Source organism: Vollenhovia emeryi, unplaced genomic scaffold (genome assembly GCF_000949405.1).
Source record: "Vollenhovia emeryi isolate VEMERY1.0 unplaced genomic scaffold, V.emery_V1.0 DF939126.1, whole genome shotgun sequence".
NCBI lineage: Eukaryota > Metazoa > Arthropoda > Insecta > Hymenoptera > Formicidae > Vollenhovia > Vollenhovia emeryi.
In genome coordinates this window covers 3,384,616-3,404,524 of record NW_011967240.1, presented here as the reverse complement: position 1 = coordinate 3,404,524, position 19,909 = coordinate 3,384,616, and the positions used below count along the sequence as shown (strand labels likewise).

The window sequence follows — 19,909 nt, the reverse complement described above, 5'->3', positions numbered from 1 at the left end:
AGAGAGAGAGATCGGGTAGAAACAGGGACGAAGAAAACACGGGGAAGCAAAGGAGACGAGAGGAAGAAGATGGAACGATGGCGAGAGAGAAAGCGAGACGACCTACTTCGGCGTGGTCCGCGAGACCGTAGCCCCAGCCGCGTCGTATCTGGCCAAGCCAACAGAGACGACGCGTATACCGTTGCGTCCGTCCCCCCCCCCTCCTCTCTTCCGTCGTCTCTCTCCCGTCGACCCTTTTCCCCCGCTGTTCCCTTTGGCGGATCCGCCTCTCATCCCTCCTAGCTGTGACTACCTACTCCTTCTCCTCTCCCCGCTCTGTTCTCTTCCTCGTCCCTCTTACCTACCCTAGGGTGCCTCCCATCGCCACTCGTCGCCGGATCCGAACCCTTGGCGCCTCTTTGGACTTTAACAGCGAAAGCCGCCCGGCACTGTAGGGATGAACGAAAAGGTCTGTGTGGCAAGCCACAGTTCTAAGGAAGAAGAACGTGTTCCGATAAATTTCGGGACGAAAACCTTGCTATTCAGTTAAATGTCCCAGATAGTTATTTATATTACTCCATTTTGTATCGAGAAGGACTGCCAAAAGTGGCCACATAATGATACTTGTGTCAGTGGCTACCTGCTTTTTTTCTGGGATTTCCCCAGTGGAAATTTCCATCGTTCCTCCCCCTCGCCTTTATCTCTTTCTGTTTCGGTTTCGTAGTGTCACCTAAGGCGTCCTAGGTTACCTGACGGACATTTATATGTAGTACGAAAGGACTACTAAGCAAATTAGACGCTACATGGCTATTTTTGCCTGCACGTTCCGTCTTTCGTGTTGAAAGTCGCGTCCGCTTACCTGTCTAGGAATGTAGGGAGCGGGATGACGGGATACGTACGACGATAGCTACTTTCCTTTTACACTCAAGTGACACTGAGTCACTCAGTTATGTGAGTATTTTATACTCAGATATGACGTCATTAATGTGAGTCTATTAAACTCACTAAAGTACACGGTCTTGATCGTGTGCAAAAACTCAGTTAAATCTGGTTAAATCTCACTTCTCAAGAATCAAAAGGAACATGCATTCAACTGAGTTATGACGTCACAAGTGAGATTTATCTGAGTTTTCATGTAAAAGGAAAGCAACTGATGTGTCAACGAGAGGAACGCGGGGTGAGGAACAGGGAGGGAAGACAGGCTATATCGATTTTCTTTTTTATCGGTGGAAATTTCGAAATCGCGCGCCGAAGGGCTCTCGCTCGATTAAGGACGGCCGACGAGAGGCCGAGAGAGGGATGTACGGGCTGATGGCCGGGTAATAGAGAAGGGTACAGGAGGGATATCGCGTCAGAGGGCCTACTAGCTCGATTAGGACGCGAATAACGGCGAGATCGAGGGCGAGGCACCGTCGGACGGCCGGATAGGCCGATAGACCACCAAGGGCGAAGGAGGAACGTGTCCACCCCCGCGGCGTAGGTTGATCGATCGCGCGCAACATCGGCTAAATTGTGATTCTTGCAAAAAATAATGAAGCCTCTCGCGCGAGGCAACGTGCAACGCGACTTCAATCCTTTGATCGTCCGGGCCTAACGATTAACGGACGGCTTCATTCGATACAACGTACTTGTCTATTACCGATATGTCGACCGATATTGTGCGGTCTTCCGGATTTGGTAGATATTTCCCTCGCTCAAGTGACCTCATAAACGGAATGTATTATTTGTACGAGGATTACAGTGTCAAGATTAAATCTTATTGTTGGTTGTTTTGTTATATTTCTAAAAAAAAATTAATGAAAATGACACTGATTTCGATCCGGTCAAGGTGGCCTAACCCCTTAAGTTGCAATAAGTTTCGATGATCTTTCGATAACATATTGTACATCTCGATTGTGGCCACCTACACTGGGAGACTCATTTTGTCGTATGAAACGAAATAATTTGATTGAATCATTTTGTTGACTAAACGTGTAATTTGGTTGTATAAAACGAAAAATATCTTACTGAAAAGAAAGTAAATGTTACAACAACTAAATATTTCGTTTCCATGAGTTGTTTATTTGAACAAAATTCTATGGTTAAGATAACAAATTCGTCCATCTCAAAGTATGGTATTCCGCTACTAGGCCGCCGAGCTCGTCAGATCACAATAGTGATATGAGTAAGGAACTCACTCCGTCACAGGCCGGGACGGTTCCTTCGGTTCTTTCACGACAATCAACAGACGCGCAGCTACCCTGAGACCCATTTTGTTAAACAAAACGAAACTATTTGATTGAATCATTTTCTTGACTGAATCGTTTAGTTGATTATTATAAAATATTCTTATATAATTATAAAAGCACCCGAAAAAAAAAATTCTATTCATAAGCGGGGAAATCCTCTAAGCATTTCCTCTAAGCAAGAAATCTTATATGAAGCATTTCTCACTTACTTTAACATATATTCATCTCTAAAAGAGTAGAGTCATAATTTATAATTAAGAATAAATTCTTTTATAGAAAATTCCATTACAGTAATACGACTAGCCTCTTAAAATAAAAGGATACGCAAGATATTCGCGGATACGCGAATCGCAGCACGTGCGCTTGTTATTTGTTACACGATTGTCATTTGTTCGCGACACACAGGGCAGTGTCAGTTGCCCTGTTTGTAGCGAGCTGTGAAACACGTGTAACATCCATGACAGTGTAGTGTAGTGCAGTCAATTTGGTAAAAGTTTGGTAACTCTTCGACATGAACGAGGTACAAAAATTTCTGGAGAAAGCCTATTTAAGTGACTATTGGCCCACGTTTGCGAGTGAGTTTGTTTTTACTGATAGCTTTTTGGATATAGAACTGTAAAGTCTATTCTACGTTAATCGCAGTCGTACTTCGCAAGCTGTGCAACGAGGAACTCAGTCAATGCAATTGACTGAATCTCTCGTTGTGATGCTTGCGTCGTGCGACTACGACAAATGTAGGAATATTTAAGATGTTAGGCGATTATAATACTTTATAAGATTAAAAGTAGAACATAATTGTTTTAAAAAGTTGTATAAATACTAAAAATAAGAATATTATCATATTACAAGAAGAAAAGATTCCTCTAGCATTAAGAGGATTGGGAGTTTAAATTTCATGTCTCAGAGTTATAGAATATTCCTCTAGATTTTAGAGTATCTTCTTGAGACCGTCTTTCATAGGAAAATCCTTTAAAATCAAGAGGGAACCACTCAAAAATAGAATACTTTTTTTTGGGTGAGGGTTTTACGTATGTTCACGCAAACAAATTTATGTTGATATAACCAAATTTTCCAACTAAATTTTTTTGTTGTATCAACGGAAAGATTTGTTTGCTCGTATCCCAACAAGAAATTCAGTGGAGTCAACTAAATTTTGTTTTATTCAACAAAATGAGTCTCTCAGCGTAACGATTGTATAGAATGCTCTTTCGAAGAAAAGGTATTATAATTTTAAATACGATAATTTATTCGAAATATGCAGAATATAAGTTTTTGTGTTTTAATAAGATCCTACAGTAAAATTGTTGTGCACGTTCCAATAGTTGGGACGAGTTCGAGAAGCGAAATGTTACTTAAGTTTATTGATGTTTTAGCGAGAGACATTATTGATTTTTCAATTTTTAAAATCGACTTCCTCGAAAACAATGTCTTAAATGAGACATGACTTATTTTGGGCTCGTTAGCTTCGTTAGCTGGCGCTGTTGTGTACGGGACTGTATATTAAATCACACGTTTACGTATCCGTGCATTAAATCGAATCCATTAATCGAATTTCAGATTAGCTAATGACACAATAACGGCATGTACGCGTGAACAAACATACGGCTGGACAGCTATGAGCGAGGTGAGAGACACTGGGACTGTACATTCATGAGTCACTCCATTCACGAAATGTGAATTCGCGTTTGCAAACTTTAAGGGTCAACGGGTCGAGAATGGTTAGCCACTACTCTCTGGCGTGCAGGTTTGCCAACGCTCCCCCATCCGTTATATCGAGTTGTATTCGATATATCGTCCGTAAGTCTTTCCGAGTTACAGTAGCAGCCGGTACCTTCCTAGCGGGTATTAATTCCGATGTTATTCGAAGAAGTTGCGGGATGAGAGACGAGGTCGAAGTTTCGCGGGATTTCCTATCAGCACGCCAACAACTCGGGGGGGATAGAGAGAAGGAGAGAGATGATTCGTAGAAGGAAAAGAGAGAATCGAGGTTTATCACGCGAGATCTTTCACGGTTGCAAGGACGGCGCAGGGCAAAACGGTGGGGGTAATCGCCGTTCAGGAGCCGGGGGCGGGAGGGGGGGAGGTCGGTGAACGGGGGAGGCAGAGAAGTAAGAGTAGCAGGAGGTATCATTCACTTTGCGGGAGTCGCGCTCCTCCGCTGCTCGTAATAATTTTCTTTTTTATGAATGAACTTAACTCTCCTCTTCTGTCTAACTCTGTCTCCTTTCTTGTTCTCTCCTATCTTATCGCACTTATCTAACCTTTCTCTTCTACCGTCGCGCGCTGCCGTTTTCGCGCAGGTTTGAGTTTAACCGAGCTAAACGTGACACTGACATTCGTCTTCGTCGAAGTTTACGAGAGACGAGAAATAGCCGGCGATGACAAACGTGCGTATTTTTTTTATTTTATGGATTATACGGCACCTCATTGATTCTCGATGAGTAGGTCGATACGTTATAGCAGCGTATAATCTTATTTTAGTCATTTACAAGCCTGTACATGGAAATCAGGCACACGAGGAAGGAGATTACAACTTTATTCTTGAACGAATTGGGATAATTCTCTCGCTTGCGGAAAGCCTTATTATTAAAGCCCAAAATGCACGTGTACGCTCCATTTACTTGAAAATAATGGGTTTCCCAGGACGTTTTTTTTAACGGTAGCTCTCCGGCCATTAACAAATTGCCCATTTAATCGTTATCGCAATAACATCTTCCCCAATTAATTGCTACATTATTGTCGCGATCATTAAGGGCGGACGCTTGGTCAGTAGTTTCGGCAAACAGTCCGAACGAAGTCAACGAGGCATCGGCGACGATGAGACGCCAGGGCGAAAGAGCAGGAGAGCCGTTTATCGATATTATCGTGCGGCCGGCGGCAGCGCACCGTCGCCTCGAAGGAACGATAGCGACCGACCGTTAACTCGGGCCGCGACGCGACGCGACGCGACGGCACACATGTCGCGCAAATAGCCTGGCGTGGCCGTGTACACACGCGCACTAATACGCACGCACCGCGAAACACGTACGCAGTGCTCCGCGCCGCGGGTCTCGCACGCTACATACATACACATACACACGTGAGCCCGCGACGCGTTTTCACGCTCACACTACCGTGTGTACATCCTTCCGCGAAAGGCAGGCGGACCAAACGATGACGGCGATGACGACGACAACGGGCGAGACCCGGCACCGCTCCTCGGTTCCGCGCCCGCTTCGAGGGAAGCAGGTGAAAATTAATTGTACGGGTTTTACCCGACCTGCGTTCCACGGGAGAGCCGTGGGACGCGCGGGAGTCTGCTCGCGTCTACCCGCGTCTATCCGCGTCTATCCGCGACGGCGGCGTGTGCAAAGTGTTGTGTACGTGTGCACGCGCGCGCGCGTGTTAGTGTATGTGTGTGTGTGCGCGCCTTCGTCGTCCTATAACACCAGGACGCCATCGATCGATTTTCCTCTCGGCGTCGTCGTCGCCTTGTTGCCCATCGCCCCCATCAACCCCCCCCCCCTCCCCCTTCCGCTCCCATCGGCTCCCCCCGCTATCGCGAGCGCGCTTCCTCGCGCCTCTCGCGACGCGAAGCTGGCGCGCGCGACTCGATTCGTTAATCGTAGATCGAAGCCGCGTCGCGCCGCGCCGCACCGACGGCCAACCGCCGCCTTATCCGCGGAATCATATTTTTGTTGCCGCCGCGCTCTTAGCAACGCCATAGCCGCCGCGTTGCTGCCGCGTATAATTCACGCCCGGGACTGGGGTCAGCTGCTCTCCGCGATATACGCGAGCCGCGCTCGAGATACGAGCGGCGGTCGCGGCTGCCGCGCTAAAAGGAGAAAATTATTTCCTTTTCGTGCCGAATTAATTTCGACGCGATACCGCGAGCCGCCCTGTTACCGAACGGCCGCTCGTGCAGATTGTACATTAAACCATGTGTATCGCAGGTTTATCGAAAAGCGCCGATTCAATCTCTCTTTCTGCGCCAACACCCTGTTTATCGCGTTACGTCTTATTACAGCGCTATTTCACGGGAGAAATCATCGATTCGGAGTCCAACCGGAATTTAGTTTGAAAGTTACCCGTCTGTGTTCCAACACAGTATCCAACTGGTGCTCTCAACGTGATTTGATTAATTATAATCTCGCCTGGCGTTACAATTCTGTTATCTTTGCTAAACTCCAAATCGATCGATTACTCGCAACAGCCTCTTACTGTTAGCTTATTCGTATACCTTTCATTTGCGCCGGGCTAAACGCGCAATCATTTACTATCCATCCTTAGGCCGGTATTCATAGTCGATTGTTAAGCCGACGGCACATGATGCGATATTTTTCCTACTGGATTTTGTTGAATGAAACAAAATTTTGCTGGCTCGACTAAATTTCTTGTTTGGATATGAGCAAACAAATCTTTCGGTTGATACAAAAAGAAATCTACTTGGAAACTTTGGTTATATCAACACACAAATTTGGTTGAGTGAACATGCGCAGAATTCGATCGAATTGTTTCGTTTTATTTAAGGGGGGAGCCTACTTTAGAAGGCCGAAAATAATGTGTCTTTTTAAGAATTTTTTTCTAAAGGAACAATAATGTTTAGGTTTGTAACACGTTTAGGATGTTTTAATACAACATTTGAACTACAGATACAAATTTCTTCAATAAAAAAAGTTACATTTTCACTAAGTAATTTAATGTTAACTTTCGTGCGTCGCCATCGGAGTTCTCTAATTTTGTGTACACGATTAAGAAAAAACTATTTGACCTATCAACTTCGTTCAAAGTTTTTTAGTTAGATAATAGGCAACCATCCTCGGTTGACTATTATAAACCATATAAACCAAAAAAATTAATAAAAAGTGACTTAAAATATTTATTTTTTGCATAAACGATTGGATATTGCCTCGAGAAAATCGTTACTTTTTCTTCAAAGTCGTACAGAATTTGAAGTTTTCTACTTAAAAAATTTTTTTTGTTTACATAGGGTAAAATTATATGACAATTAAGTATATACTTGGTTTTTTATTTAGACAAGAATTGAGAACGCTAGGCTGTGCACAGTGGCGCAACTCCGATGACGACGCACGAAAGTTAACATTAAATTACTTAGTGAAAATGTAACTTTTTTTTATTGAAGAAATTTGTATCTGTAGTTCAAATGTTGTATTAAAACATCCTAAACGTGTTGCAAACCTAAACATTATTATTCCTTTAGAAAAAAATTCTTAAAAGACACATTATTTTCGGCCTTCTAAAGTAGGCTCCCCCCTTAACAAAATGGGTCTCAGGGCAGTTTCGCTTACAATTAGTCTGCTGATTGTCGCGAAAGAACCAAAAGAACCTCCCGGGTGCGGGAGGGTTACCCATACCCACACTGAGAAAACAGTCTCTGAAGAAAATTTATTTGTGGCATATAACGTTTATTTCACTGAAATAAACATTATATGCCTCAAATAATGTTTATTTTAGCGAAATAAACATTATATACCGCCAATAAATTTTCAAAGACTTTTCTCTCAGTGCATGTGCGGCGGAGGGTTCTTTTGTGATTTCACTTACGATTTCGACGGCTATCTAGTGGCGGAATACCGTACTTTGAGATGGACGAATTTGTTGTCTCAACCATAAAGTTTCGTTCAAATAAACAACGCATGGAAACCAAATATTTAGTTGTCGTAACACTTAACTTCTTTTCAGCAACATATTTTTCGTCTTATACAACCAAATTACATGTTCGGTCAACAAAATGACTTAATTAAATTATTTCTTTTCGCGATAATGTAAACGTGTAAACATGTAAACGAACTTTGACACACGAGTAGTGCATGAATTGGCCGTTTAACTTTAGTACGAAGAGCGCCCAAGTCGACCATATTTCGTCCTACCCTCACAACTGGAGTCGAGTCCTCCTGGTCTCTTATATACGTACACACACGCACACGATATTATTTTAAAGAATTTATTTATAGGTATAATAAATACTGTCATTATAATAATAACAACAATAATAGATCCCAAGGACGGCCGAAGAAGGCGCGCGCGGCCGCCCTCGTACACGGTACTCTCTCATTCGAGATTCTAACAAAGTTGAAGCTCTGAAATCCTAAACGTGCGCGGGGACAGCGATAATTATCGAGAGTAGGACGCGCCTCTCTCTCTCTCTCTTCGCGCTACCATCGCGCAGTGAAAAACGAGCCGGCATACGTGACGAAATGCGGTCGGTCCTCGCGCGTGTATCGCCGACGAGGCCGCGGGATATCGGAGCGGTGTACAGGTACACACTTGTCGCGTATTCGCGACGTTCGTGCGCGCACGACGGTTACTCGCGGTAAATTTACCCGCGAATTATCGCGAGAGCGAGTCTCCTTGCCACACCGCGTCCCGTCGCGCCTCGCGCCTCGCGCCTCGCGCCTCGCCCTCGCCTCGCCTCGCCTCGCCTTGCCTCGCCTCGCCTCGCCTCGTTTCGCCTCGCCTCGCCTCGTCTGACCTCGTCTTACCGCGCCGCGCCGGTGGGAGTGAAGTCTTGGTTCTATCCACGCATCGAGTGTAGCTACGGATTTTAGGCTCCTACCTCGTAAATTCGACTCTCCCTCGAGGATAGCTGGCGGAGGTAGAGGGAAGGATTTAAGGGTTTTCGCTGCATCCGACGTCCGCTGCCCCCTCTCTCTCTCACCCCCCACTCCCTTCCACCCGTATCTCTTTCTCATCCACGCGTATCCTTCCATATTTCGCACAAAAGACCGGCAAACCTCGGTAAATGTTATAAATATTACGGAATTTTCTTATGTAATTGTCTATGCAAAGTACGAGAGCGGCCGGTTTCGTGCTGGTCGGAAACGCGTTTTTCTCATACTTGCACATCTCCCGTCCTTCCGCACTCAAGTTCCGTTTAGGTCGCCGAGCGAGACACCCATCTTCTGACCGAAGAAAAAATTTAAATCCATCGGGGTTGCATCACCCGATTGCATAATCCCGCGCGAGGCACGATCGGGCCCCTACATTGTAATAATATCAGCACTTAATCGTCTATAATTCTACAACGTCTATTGGTTCGTAGTGGCCGTGTCGGCTACCGTTTATTAGGAGCCGGGCGCCATAATTAGCAGAAGAAGAAGAAAAAGCCCTTCCGCACTTATGACGACCCGAAAAACCGCTATGGTTTTAAAACGTCATTTAAAACGGTAGATCGGTCCAACTGTCGCTGCAATACAATATAAAGAAGATCCGGAGCGTTGTTGAGCTCGATCCCTAGCGTGTAGAGCTCGAATCATTTTGTATTAAGTGACTACTGTTGTTAATAACAAAGAGAGAACGTAGAACAATGTACCTACGAGCCAAACAAAATTTTTCATCTTTCCGATTTTAACCTGTTCAACTTAAAAGTTGAAAAATTTCTAGTAACCACAAGAGTAACCACCATCATTTCTGGAAATGACTCGTCGACATCGATCTAGAAATTTTTTCTTACCCAGAAAGTAGGATTTGCCAAGCAAAAGAAAAGGACAGCTTATTTTTTTTTATATTCTTAGGCTGCGATTCTATGGACTGATATTTCTCGCGTAACCAATCATAGACGTTCCGCGTTTTCTGTTACTCGAAATTTGTCCTTGGTGCACATGAAACACAAAACAACAGCACACCGAGAAAACAGTCTCTGAAAATTTATTTGTGGCATATAACGTTTATTTCACTGAAATAAACGTTATATGCCTCAAATAATGTTTATTTTAGCGAAATAAACATTATATGCCACAAATAAATTTTCACAGACTTTTCTCTCAGTGCAGCGTATCGGATACAACCAATGATATCTATCAATTCTCCTTCCACGTTCTAACAGAAATTCTAAATGTTACACTTCATTGGTTACGCGAGTATCTACTACGCAAATTTTTCGCCTATGTGAACGATGACAGACGTAACAGAAAACGCGGAATGCTTCTGATTGGTTACGCGATAGGCGTTACCGCGGAAATATCAGTCCATGGGACCGCAGCCTTATACGCTTCTACCTTTTACCTGTGTACTCCCACAGCGTGGGGTATTATAATGTGTTCCAAGTTTTAGAGAAGAAACCATCAATTCGCAAGCAGGGTAGGGGGTGAACGGTGGGCACAGCCCTCGTCCCTTCGTTCGCCCCTACGCGCTACGGTTGGACGAGCAAATGCCGCGAGGGCCGCTCGCGGCTCGCCGTGAACGCGCGAAACGGTCTACGGCGGCGCGCGCAAGTTTGGTGGGGATAGATACTGACCAGACGGCCGCTTCGCGGAGCCCGCGGAGGCATAGCGTTCACTCGTTCAGTTGCTCGCGTTAGCTCGAGGTGTGCGGTGACTACGACTTGAATAGCCGGTACTGGCAATAGTATAGTGAAATATTACCGAGGATCAGAGAGTTCATCAAGCATAGTTGGGTGATCGAGCCGATACTGATCGGATGTCTTCGAAAGACACAGATCGGCGCACTTGGTGCATCGAGTGGCATACGCGATCACCACGCAAGATCTAGTGGACCTTTATTTCGAGTTTCTCATCGAAGCAGCCCGAGTCAAGCGCATCGAATCTTCATCCGGACGATCGTATGGGATAAGCGAGTGGACGACCAGCGACGATCGCACCGCGAGCAGTGAACTCTTGGATACTTGGTTTCGCCAATCTCTGGAAACTGGACCGTGGACGACCAGCGACGACCTCACCGCGAGCAGTCAACTATTGGACACTTGTTTCCGCTCTCTGGAAACTTGGTACGTGTATTTTTTTTTTTGAGAATTATTTTTTGGGATTGTAGTCGGAGTGTGTATCGAGTCTGGGGGAACCCAGTGGAAACGCGTTCGCCCGCGCGATAGTCCAGTTGAGGATCGTCTACAATAGATGAAGTAAGCCTGGCGTAAGAAGTAAGAGTTGGAGTAAAGAATTGAATCTTTCCCATTTTCTACTTCTACTTCAGCTCTGACGCTTACTCTCGGCGAATTAGAGCGTAGTTCGACCAGTGCTACAAATATTTTAAAAAATTATGTCTGTACTCTAGCCTTTACATTGACAGGTAAAGGTTAGGTTTTCTTACTTCTTACTGCTTACTTCCAATGTAGACGGTTCTTCAATCGCGCTAAGTGTACGCCACGGCTAGACGAGAACGACGTAATCGTATATTTTTCCCCCTTCAATTCGCGATCGTCCTCAATCTCGTTCGCGGTGAGGGTTCGGGCCGTCGCTCGCGGACGCGAGAAAAGTGAAGTCCGGACGTGAAATCCAGACGAATGAACGAAAGGAGCCGGGAATTACGGAGCCGCGCGCGTCGCGTTCGCGTTCGCGAATTTAGATGAAACGGCATCCGCGGGCAGATACGCGGGGACAACGTGAACGTGAAGAAAACTGACTGCGAGGCCGGTGCGCGCGTTCTCGTAGTGCTACCCGGGTACAGAACGTGTGTGTCTCTATCGCTGTCTTCATTTCACTCGTTTCGCCTATCTCGCTCACGCTCCGGCTACCACCCCAACCATCCTATTCCTCGTGGCAGCAATAATATCGTTTCCCGCGCGCAGTTCGGATTGGCTGGTGCAGTGGCAACCGAGGCACGGAGAGGAGAACGCCGGGGAAGTACCAACACGCTCCGTTTTACTCGCGCTAGCGCCGTCAACGGGAGAGGAGCAGCGGAGAGCGGTGGAGCGGCAAGGTGTAGAGCAGCCTTGCTTCGACGGAGGGCAGTGGTGTGCAGGAGAGGGAGAAGAAGTGCGAAAGAGAGAGAGAGAGAGAGAGAGAGAGAGAGAGAGAGAGAGGAGGTGGTGGTTGTAGCCGCCCGACCGACCGACCGAGTTGTTTCATTCATAAAAAAGTTCTTTATTACTCTCTGTGAGCGCATGTGCTATTCCACCACGGAGGAGGAACGAGTACTACTACTCCCCCGACCGGCTGCGACGGCGTAACCGCGTTTACACACGGTATTATTTACTACTGTGCGAGATACGAATCGGCGCCACTCGCCGTACTGCCAGCGCGGCGTACGGACCGTTCCGGTTTCATCTCCGCGCTCGTGCTAGTTACCGTCGCGTCCGCCGTCCGTCGAGAAACATAATGCGTGCGCGATCGAGTCCGTAATTTTGTACATTTTTTCGCGATTCGGGAACAGAGACAGTCAAATGGTGCACGTCTGAAAATCGGTCGAGATCGAGTCATCGAGTGAAAAAGGCAAGAGAATCAACGAACGGAGGGATCGTTCTAATGTCAAAGGGGACAATTCTGGACGGCAACCTGGATCAATCACAGGAAGCGGCCGTAGATCTCTCCCCGGAAGCTACGGGGGGAGCTACGGATCGGAGAGATCGTAGACACGCTCGCGAGCGTATCACTCGCCCCCCCTCGCAACTTGTGTCACCCTTTCCAACTTACAACGGCGTAACTATTGCCAGATACGAACCTTTGAACGTCAGCGACCCTGGTCCAAGCACAAGCCAACCGTCTAGGCAAAGAATTCGAAACGAAACGCGGACCGCGGGCAAACGACCATTGAGGGCAACGACACCTCAAGGTAAAATGGACGCAATCACCAGAGTTCATGCAGGCGAATCCAAGGCCGCGGTAGCACGTGACATCGGCGTACCCGAGTCGACACTTCGCGGCTGGTGTAAGGCCGAGGACAAGATTCGCACGCAACTAAACAACGTGAGAACTACGGGAGCCTATGACCAAATTTTGACGTCCAGTTCGGACAACAGCAATAACAGTCCGGCGGAATCGTCGGCACGGTCAACGCCGACCAATCACGCAGTGGGACCATCGATTTGTGGAGCAGAGAGAATGGTCGACGATTTTGAGCCGCCTCTAAAGCAGGCAAGACTGGACACCAAAAATTTAACGACATTTGGATGTACAGTTCCCATGAGTAACATGACGACATCGTCTCAAGGATCTGCACTAAATTTTGAAGACCCTATTTATAAACCACTTCTTTTAGGTATGATGGCTCACGATCCAAATTCCTTACATCTATTTAACACGCTCGTGAAGGCATCAGAGCATTCTATGCCGTTTTTATCCGGATTCCCAATGTCTGAAAATAATAAGCTATTAGCCGAAATGATTCGGTTAAGCAGCAGTAATGGGATGGCTCCCGTTACTCCGAAGACGAAAGTGTCGACTACTAACGACGTGCCAGTCAACGGCAGGAGAAAACATAACGCCATGGGACGTGCATCAGTCACGGAGATGGCAGCGAAAGCCACCACGAGGAGACGGAACAGCCAATCGCCGAATACGGAGAAACCGTTCGGGAACACCTTTCAACAGACAAACAGTCGAATGTCTCCCTTGCCATCAACGTCGATGAACAACGGCGGTGTGAACGCGAATGCTTCTGCAAAATCAGCCAAGTGCGGTAAAAACATTAACGATATAGTAAACCTGCTAGCACAACAACAAACACAACAACAGGCCCGAGGGGCCGCACCGCCTGTGCAAGAGGCCGCACCGCCTGTGCAAGAGGCCGCACCGCCTGTGCAAGAAGTCGCACCGCCTGTGCAAGAGGGAGAAATATTAGCCACTAATGCGGTGAATAACAACAATAATATCAACCATGCAAATGGATATCCGCCGGGAATTAATGACATGAAAGAGTATTGTAACAAACTCATAGATTGGTTGGAACGTTATGGGACTGCTGTCTGTACCTTCCACCAAATGGATCAATTGAAGTCAGTTTTGCACAACCTGATGAACTGGGAGAACGTAAATGCTAGGAGGAACGCGAATGGTGCGAGCTAGCTGAAGCAGCGGAGAAAATGAACAGTGTTATGTATAGATGTATAGAAAATGAAATGTGTAATGTACATATAGGGACAATTGACATGATTATGTATATATGTATATAGGTATGTGTGTATTGGATTGTGTATATACTTGTTGTACATAATTAGAGTGCATTTATGACGTGATGCCTATAAGAGATAAACAAGGAAAGAATCTGTATATTATATGTGTTATATATGATGGACAATAGTACTCCATTTCTCCTTGATTTATTAGCGTCTTGGAGGATGGTTGACGTAATCAAACTTTGAATAGTAGAATATAAGGTACATTTTTCCTACACTTGTCTACCTCTTAGGGTAGTTCGTTACTTTTACGTTTAAGAATTATTATATTCTAGATTAGAATCTTTAGTTTTTAATACATATATACGAACAGAGTTAAATGTATATGTAGATACATTTTTCAAAATGATTTTTTTAATTTAGTTTTTAAGTATTTTAAATTCAAATTTAAATGTGGACTGACAATGACAGTAAGCATGCTGTGAAAAGTCAACGTTAATGACAAACACGTAAGAGAGAAAATCTTTAATTGGATTAAATCTTAAAAGGTTTGTTGACTTACCGGAATAAAGGCATTGTCTAGTGGTTGATACGCGATACAATCACTAATGAATCTGACGCATCCACGCCACGAGTCTAGTTCCCGAAACGGCAACGTACTTTCATTGATACTGCTTGAAATATATTTCTACGCAAAGTGGAAAAGAAATAGCAATTCAATTTGGATCATGAATATGATATACTTTTCGCGTTTCTCTCTTATATCATTATTATCAATATAATAATATCAGTTCAATCAGATCAATATCAGTTTTATTGAAAATTCACATACACCAACAGTATTATGTACAGATGATCGCGTATGAAGATACATGATGAGGTAGAGAAATTTTATTTCCCTCAATTACACAAACAATAATAAAAATTAAAACTTGGACAAAATTATTATACATTCCTTTGTATGTACGATGAATATTTTTATTAGTAATATTTAGTTAGTAATAGTCGAGGGGGAAACCGCTGAGGGCATTGTGGTGTACAGATTTGTGGCATTACTTGGTATTACTCGGCCAGATTTGGGGCATTAGGTCTTGCTTAGGCATTATAAAGATAAAATAAGAAAAAATAAGATAAAAAGACGAACGAGGCAAATTAGATAAAGTAATACACACTGGGCAAATTAGATAAAGTAATGCACACTGGGCAAATTAGATAAAGTAATGCACACTGGGCATTAGTGGGCATTGGTGTACAAGATTTTGGTCAGCGATTTCCCCCTCGGTAATAGTTTAATATCATTTAGTTAATACAGCAACAATTTCATGTATAGCATTTTTAAATTAACCTCGTACCTCTTTTTCTAATATCTGCATAGGTATATATAGTATACCGAGGTTGAACACAATTTTTAAATCCATTTTTTAAACGTGTGCAAAATGAATCCAGTTAGTTTTGTATTTATTCATTACTAAAATTCATAAGGCTAAAAAATTTAGACTAGAATTCGTAAGACAAATAAAAAAAAATATTTTAAAACAATTAAAAATTTTTTTTAATTTAGAATGTAATGTGAAACTTCAGTAATGTAAAAAATTAGGAACTAAGTTTCGTTAAAATATTAGAAGTTATAATTGTCTGATAATGTAAAAAAATTATATATTAAGTTTTTTTCTATAATTTTTTTTAGTTAAAGTATTATTAAATTATTATTATTAAAGTATTATTATTATTAAAGTATTATTTTTTCATCTTTTTTATCTTTAGGTAAAATGCTAATGCTGAAAACATGATTGTACTGTATTAACTAATCATATGAATACTATATAGTATAGTCTTAAGTTACATCTCCCTATAAATATAAGCACACATACCAAAGTACACCATGTGTCGTGCTGTGAATTGAAAATAAGACTATGCTTAGATACTTATGTTAATAGTAGATTTATTATAAAAATATTCAAATGTATATCGCGTAACTTCATACTCGATTGTTTCATATACTAATGTGTAAACCTGCTGTACAGGTGTATGCGAATGGTAATTGCTTCATATAAGAGAAACGTGATTAACTTTTATTAAATTGTTCACACTTAAAATAATTTTTTAATTTTTTAGATATAATTCGATTTTTTCATTGTAATTTTCGTTTAATTAAAAAAATTTGTCAGAAGAAAAGTGTAAAAAATATGAAAAATTTATATAGTCGAATTGTCTTAATTTTAATTTTCGCCAAACTTTTGCAATTTCTTATAATATTAATGAATACTCATGTCAGCGCTGATTACAAAATTTCATGCAAAGTGTAAATCACATTGTCATATCATTAGATAATTTTTTATGCAAGATGCATAAAAATTACTGCATAAGACTTATCAAGGTATTTTGCCAAATGCATTGAGCATGCATAATTCATGCATATAACACGAAATCTTTTTAAGATTCTTCTATTTTGCATCTATTTTCTAAACGTATCCAATAACTCCAGTTTCAGTTTTGTATTACATGAAATAATGTAATTGTCGTTTATATAAGTTTCCATTAATTTAAGAAAAAATTGCTCAAATTTAGTAAAACAATTGCACATGAAAATTAAATAAGATTATATATAAGTCGATTATATGAATTTTTCGTATTTTAGAAGATTACTCAGTCAATATTTTTCTTATTTCTGACAAAATGTACTATTTCGAGAAAAATTTTTGTATAAGTAACATTCATCGCAAAGTAAAAAGCAAAAAAAAATTCAAGAATATCTTTAATTTTTATCTTTTATCCCTTAATCCCCTCTTAGAAACATAACATAGTCATAAATATTTTTAATAAAAATTAATAAGCAAGACGACTAAGTTAACTATTACCAGAATTCTGTTTCTTAATCTCGTATGTCATCTATAATAATACAGATACGTAACTTATTGATTTGATAAAGGACGTATTTCAATTTCCTTCAATTATTTCTTACAGCGCATAAAAACTGCACATGGAATTTCACTCTAAATTCTGACGTAAATTACAAGTCTAAAGAAGCCTTAAAAAAATTTTGAATAGCTCTTTCTATTACCACGCGATTTTATTTTAATTGTGCAACAATAGAGGGTATATCATCAGCTGATCTTACGATCAGCTGACTTTTGAATCAGCTGATACTTATAACAGTCACATACATACATACATATATACATACATACATACGCGCCACGCACATGCATGCACTCCTCCCCCCACCCACATACACATGTATATACTCAGCTGTATAACGAGTCTACTTATAATTTTTATTTATAACATTCATAAATTCCAAAAACCAAATAGTATTGGAAAGTTCTCGAATATAAAACAAAACGCGCAACTTTTATAAAATTAATTCTCTAATACGCCAAACATGGAATGGAAGTTAAGTCCAAACTCGCGAAGCTTGGGGTATGACGATTTTTTCAAAATTTTATAAAAATCGGCACCGGTTTCTTTAATCCTTTTTAAAAAAAATTATAAAAAAGTGAAAAACGGTGTTCGTTAAGCGACAATTTTTTACCGCATCTTATGCGGCTTGCTACATCCAATATGCCTATCGATATCTCTGACTGTAAACTCGTCTGTGAAAAATTCCGAAAATCGATCTAAATAGTTATCATTTATTTCTGCTTCGGCCCAGTTGATTAAAAAAGTCGTATCAGTCATTAGTGGATTATGCCTACCGGGGATACCACTATAAAAAAAACGCGTCAACAATAGTACCCCAAGGGTAATGAGGAAATCTATTGAAAACATTTACGCTCCTGCGCTTCGAGCGGTTCATGGGCTTCGCGCGGGACGGCAAGGTAAGGGAGGTAGCGCTGGGAGAAGTCAACTAAAAATCAGCCGCGAAGTGACCTATCTCGCCGATCTCTGGACTATATTATTAATTAACAACCGATATAATTTTTTCGAGATTAAATTTTACTCACTTGTACCCGGCATTCGTTCTCACAGGCCAAAAGTAACGGTCGGCGATTTGTGTACTTAGCGTGGAACTGCCGACGAAAATTTTCTGCATACCACAACAGCAGTCGCTCTTTGTCATTGACGCAACGATAACTGTCCGGAAGTGATTGCACATAGAGATCCTCCGTGATTATCGATACAGTTGGCAAGCATAACTTGATTAGACACAATTCGCGTTGCACCTGCCGCAGGATCTCCTCAGGAGTACGATCGGATTTCTCTATCCTCCTCCATTTATCTTCTGGATATCCATCCGGCGACGCCAAACGTGAGTTATCACATTTAAATTGCTTCGCAGTCGCGTCAGTTGCTTCTTGAATCGTTACGATATCGTTCATTGCGACGGCAATTTGATCGTCCAACAGCCGTGATTGTAAAAATACGCGTTTGATCAACCGACGAATCACGCGAATGTTTAGCACGATTACAGTACCGCGATTCGAATTCGCAATCGACATGCAAACAAACCGCGGTTGCTAGGGCAACGCGATACGGTAAGTATATCACGCCTTGAGTTAGTACCGTAGGTGGCAGCACGAATTGGAATGTGCGGATAATAAAAATATTCACTATACATATACTTATTGAAAGCTTTCAAAAAATGGTTATTTGTTTATGAGTTATTAGGTACGATGTATTGATTAGTAAAGATACGAAAAGTTGATTTTTATTTTTGGCGAAAACACTATCGCTCAGGCATTTTGTTTAAAAATCTCAGTAAAAGAGAAACTTGAGATTTTTTTATCTTAAATCTTATTACGACAAAAGCAAAAAGGTTTCTTTATTTCGATAATTCTATTACCGTAGAATGAAAAGTTTTGGTGTTCTATTTATCTGGTGTAAAGAAAAGAGATTAGGCTTAAAGCTGTGAAATCAGAGATGTCACTTACAGATGAAAGAAGTACAGGCTTTATTCTCAGTAGAAATAGATGTGTTTGAAAACTTATGAAAAAGGAAAAGCTTTTATTTTGATCATTGTTATGTATATAGAAAAAAACATTGATGATTTATTTAAATCATTAATGTCGGTAAAGAAGAAATCACCTCAAATACTTATAAATGTTAACAATGCACTCGTTATATGAGGCTACAGGTAAAAAAGTATGTCTCAATTTTTTTTATTAAAGAAAATTTAAAAATTTGAAGGGAAAAGAACTTTTATTTTGACATTTTACACAAAATAGAAATAGTGTAATCCATACAGGGTAAATCTTATATCCTACACCAGTCTTTTACCATGAGAGGATGGATTACCGACTGCAACTCTAGTTCACTGAACGGCACAAGAGGGCAGCTGCTTCGATCTCAGGGATGTGAGGCAAGTTGGAAACGTGTTTCATTTATACAGGGTGAGTTTTAGGCCGGTATTCATAGTCGATTGCTCTGTGATTGGTTGAAAATACATTAAGAGTATACTTAAGATGATCTTAAATATAAGAACGGATTATGAATACCTGCCATAGTCACTGAAATATAACTATACTGGAAGAGGCCTAAGCCAGGGTCTACAATAGGTGTAGTAAGCCTTAAACCGTAAGAAATTGATCAATCACAAGCGATTATTCTCCTCACTTCAGACTGTGACTGGTCAATTTTTTTACGGCTTAAGGTTTACTACACCTATTGTAGATCCGGGCTAAAGCGTGCCAAGAGAGAGAGCAAACTTAGGGGCTTCCTGTCTTTGTTGTACAGTCAAATCCAAAAGTTTATGCTAACTTCAGCACAGTTTACTAACGCAAAAAGTAAACTCTGCGCGTTGCGCCGTGCGCGCTGGCAGTCAAAAATATGTCGTAACTATTTCTTTTTATAATTTAAAAACTATGCTTGGGAGAAAATTTAGGTAAAGGAAAACTTCTCGATTTTCGCGATTTGAATGTGAAAATTCTCGGGAATCTAATTCTTGGAATTTTAGATAGTGCCACCTCTTTGCTGA

At 42.1% G+C, this 19,909-nt stretch overlaps 2 protein-coding genes across 2 annotated transcripts; one reads left to right on the top strand and one right to left on the bottom strand.

The window, feature by feature from the left end:
• Positions 1–10,418: 10,418 nt before the first annotated feature.
• LOC105569060 (protein distal antenna) lies at positions 10,419–13,967 on the top strand. Its single transcript, XM_012025206.1, has 2 exons — positions 10,419–10,932; positions 11,731–13,967. The coding sequence occupies exon 2, from the start codon at positions 12,407–12,409 to the stop codon at positions 13,943–13,945; it is 1,539 nt and encodes a 512-aa protein (XP_011880596.1). The 5' UTR covers positions 10,419–10,932; positions 11,731–12,406; the 3' UTR covers positions 13,946–13,967.
• A 562-nt stretch (positions 13,968–14,529) lies between these two features.
• On the bottom strand, positions 14,530–18,314 carry LOC105569162 (coiled-coil domain-containing protein lobo homolog). Its single transcript, XM_012025361.1, has 2 exons — positions 17,940–18,314; positions 14,530–14,683 (listed from the first exon to the last, which is right to left on the bottom strand). The coding sequence occupies exons 1-2, from the start codon at positions 18,312–18,314 to the stop codon at positions 14,537–14,539; spliced, it is 522 nt and encodes a 173-aa protein (XP_011880751.1). The 3' UTR covers positions 14,530–14,536.
• Positions 18,315–19,909: the final 1,595 nt, after the last annotated feature.